Source organism: Guillardia theta (assembly GCF_000315625.1).
Source record: "Guillardia theta CCMP2712 unplaced genomic scaffold GUITHscaffold_4, whole genome shotgun sequence".
In the NCBI taxonomy this organism is placed as follows: Eukaryota; class Cryptophyceae; order Pyrenomonadales; family Geminigeraceae; genus Guillardia; species Guillardia theta.
Window position 1 is genome coordinate 1,184,135 of NW_005434670.1, and position 3,327 is coordinate 1,187,461.

Consider the following 3,327-nt stretch of genomic DNA (forward strand, 5'->3'; position numbering starts at 1 on the left):
GGGAGGGAGGGAGTCGCTCAAGCTCCTGCAGGTTCAGGACGCCTTCTGGGAGATGTGGCTGGCGTCGGTGGGTAGGCGAGTGAAGCAAGTGGAGGATATCGATCAAGAGCTGAGAGAGATCGACGAGCAAGAGTCAGGCGTGTGGCTGAACCAGATGCAAGACCTCACGCTCGATGCCTCTCTCCTCGGGGTCTACCAGGAGGGTCATGAGCTAGATGCCAGGAGGGATCGCTCCTCCTCCTCCTCCTCCTCCTCCTCCTCCTCCTCGCCTTTGATACAAGAGTTGCGCCGGGAGGAGGTTCTCAACAAGTCTTGGGAGCTGCAGAGACTTGGGGAGTCGAGCTCACTTGTAGACAACATCAGACTTCATGTGAGTTGAGATTGAGTGCGGGGAGGGTGGAGAGCAGTTTCCTTGCGCTGAACTTTCGATTATCTACACCTCATCACCTATCTCCTTGCTCTCTTCTTCCCCTCCCCTCCCCTTTCCTCACTCTCCTCACTTGTGCTCTGCTCTGCTCTGCTCTGCTCTCCTCCCTCTGCTCTGCTCTGCTCTCTGTTGCTACTCACTTGCTGTCAGGTCGAACAGAGGTCTGAATGTTTGCTGCGTGAGCTGCTAGACGTCTGGCTGTCTATGGATGCAGTGGAGCACACAAGTTGCCCGCTGAACGGGAAGGGAGATTGCTACATGCGATGCTCGAGATACTGCAAAAACAGGGATGAGGTAGGAACAGGGAAGGAGTAGGATAGAGGCAGGAGCGGGAGGATGGAGAGGAAGGATGGGGAGGAAGGAAGCAGGTGTGGAGAGGGTGCCTGAAGTTGCTCTCAGTGTCAAGGTGCTGCTGTCATGGGATCCTCCTGCATTGTTATGAAAGATCGCTCCCTCCTCCCCCTCCTCCATCGTCTGCCGGACTCACGGGTGCGACGACTGCTGCTGCTGCTGCTGCTGCTCGTCCTCTTGCCCTTGCCCTTGCCCTTGCCCTTGCCCTGCTTCTTCTGCTCCTCTCCCTCCTTTGGCTCCCCCCGCTACTGCAGTCCTCAGCTATCCGTCAGGTGCTGCTCAAGGAGGTTGCGTCCTCCAAGTCCTCTGACTGGGGAACTGTCTATTTCCGTCGACTCAACAAGAGCCTGAAGCGGCAGGCCAAGCACTCCCTCGGGCACAAGGTGGGTGGCAAGCAGCTGAGCTCTTGCTCAGGAGGGAGGCGGCAAGGTGACGGTCTTGACAGCTCTGTGTGATTGTTCCCTTCCGAGACGGTTGCAGTGCGATGAGTCAGGTCGTCCTCTCCTTGTACCTTTCCTTCTTCCCACCACCACCACCTCAACGCCCCTGCTCACAACCTCTCGCTTTCCTCTTTATTCTCCCTCCCAATCACCTTCTCCTCTTGCACCTTTACCACCACCTCCCGCCCTCCCTCCCGCCCTCCCTCTCCCTTGTCCAACTCTCTACAACCCCCCCCCACCCCCCCACTTCTTCCTCTCTTTCTCCTCCTCTCTTGTTCTGCGGGTTCTAACTCTGTCTCAGGGCAAGGGACGACTTGAGAACCTGGAGGAGTTCCTCTACCACATGCCTCTCTTCCTCGACACTGTTGGGGTGAGAACTACCTGCCTGCTGGTGCTGCTGGTGCTGGTGCTGGTGCTGGTGCTGGTGCTGGTGCTGGTGCTGGTGCTGCTGTTATTTTTGCTGCTTGTGGTTGTGATCGTGGTGACCCCCTCTTTCTGTTCTGATACTCTTACAGGTCCCTGACTTCCGCATCATAGTCGCCGAGCAGGTCAAACGTTTTCTCTTTGTCCCTCACTCCCTGTCCCCTTGGACGAGCGCTGACGTACCATGAGCAGTCTCAGCGAGGACACTGGAACAAGGGAATCCTGTTCAATCGTGGGGTATCCTCCTCCTCCTCCTCCTCCTCCTCCTGCTCCTGCTCCTGCACCTCCTGCACCTCCTCCTCCTCGTGCCTCTGCCTCTTCCTCGTGCCTCTGCCTCTGCTGTACCTGCTCCTGCTCCTGCCGCTCTTGGGTCTCAATCTCACCCTCCTTTCGTTTCTTTCGACATTCTCGCTACCTTGGCTTCTCAGTCTCTTCAATCAGGTTCAGCATGCTGAGGAGCTCGGCTGTGACTATCTTGTCATGCACGACGTTGATCAGATCCCTGTCAGCGACAAGCTGACGCATGAGTGAGATGCTCCCAACCCCCCCCCCCTCCCCTTCTCCCCTCCCCTTCTCCCTTTCTCCCCTCCGCTCCTCCACACCTTGCCTCTCATCTCCTCTCCTCCCATCTTCAGCCTCCCTGCCCCTGCCGTCCTCACCCTTCCCTTCTCTCGCCATTTCTCCTCCCCTCTCCTCTGCTGACGTCCCGTCACGTCACGTCCGTTAGCCTCCCCCCTCCTCTCTCTTCTCCCCCTCCTTCTCTGATCGCTTGCTCTCTCTGCAGGTGGCCGAAGGAGCCACTTCATCTCTGCACCAATACGGATCAGAAAGGTGCCTTAATGCGTTGTTCCTCTTCATCTGCCGTCCTCCTCCTGCTCCTCCTGCTCCTGCTTCTTCTCCGTTTTCTCCTTCTATTGCTCCTCCTGCTCCTGCTCCTGCTCCTGCTCGGCGTATCTTACTCTCCTTCAAGACTTTCGCTTCTACGAAGCCATGGTTGGCGGCGCTTTCCTTCTATCAGTGCAGCATTACAAGGCGTTGAACGGCTACTCCAACAAATACTTCGGCTGGGGACAGGAGGACGACGACATGTACGAGCGTGTCAGGTACTCCTGCTGCTGCTCCTGCTGCTGCTCCTGCTCCTGCTGCTCCTGCTCCTCCTGCTGCTGCTGCTGCTCCTGCTGCTCCTGCTCCTGCTCCTGCTCCTGCTCCTGCTCGTGCTGCTGCTCCTGCCCGTGCACTCCCAACCCTGTTCCTATGTTGTTCCTCCTCCAACCCTTCCGCCCTATTAACTCCCCACTCCTCTTGAGGCGCAACTTTGAAATATCTCTCAGGTTGGTGTACAAGAAAGTGAAACATGTGCCATCAAAACACGGCAAGGTAGGATGAAGAGGACGAAGAGGAAGAGGAGGAGGAGGAGGAGGAGGAGGAGGAGGAGGAGGAGGAGGAGGAGGAGCAGCAGGAGGAGCAGCAGCAGCAGCAGCAGCAGCAGCAGCAGCAGCAGCAGCAGTAGTAGTCGTCGTCGTCGTCGTCGTCGTCGTCGTCGTGGTAGTAGTAGTAGTAGTAGTCATAGTCGTAGTTCTACGTCGTGGTCGTGCTGCACGGACTACGACGACGGCGCCGACGTCGACGTCGTCGTAGTAGTGATAGTGATGATGAAGAGCAGAGCCGAGCAGCAGCAGCATCATG

General features: G+C 57.5%; 1 protein-coding gene across 1 annotated transcript in view; it reads left to right on the forward strand.

The window, feature by feature from the left end:
• Positions 1-3,327, forward strand: part of GUITHDRAFT_160848 (hypothetical protein) — a 5,191-nt gene that overhangs the window by 810 nt on the left and 1,054 nt on the right. The window contains exons 5-15 of the mRNA XM_005841165.1: positions 32-370; positions 578-721; positions 1,051-1,161; positions 1,224-1,271; positions 1,520-1,588; positions 1,734-1,766; positions 1,834-1,878; positions 2,083-2,168; positions 2,426-2,472; positions 2,612-2,744; positions 2,973-3,018. Coding sequence (XP_005841222.1) covers positions 32-370; positions 578-721; positions 1,051-1,161; positions 1,224-1,271; positions 1,520-1,588; positions 1,734-1,766; positions 1,834-1,878; positions 2,083-2,168; positions 2,426-2,472; positions 2,612-2,744; positions 2,973-3,018 — 1,101 coding nt within the window. The remainder of the gene's footprint in view (positions 1-31; positions 371-577; positions 722-1,050; positions 1,162-1,223; positions 1,272-1,519; positions 1,589-1,733; positions 1,767-1,833; positions 1,879-2,082; positions 2,169-2,425; positions 2,473-2,611; positions 2,745-2,972; positions 3,019-3,327) is intronic.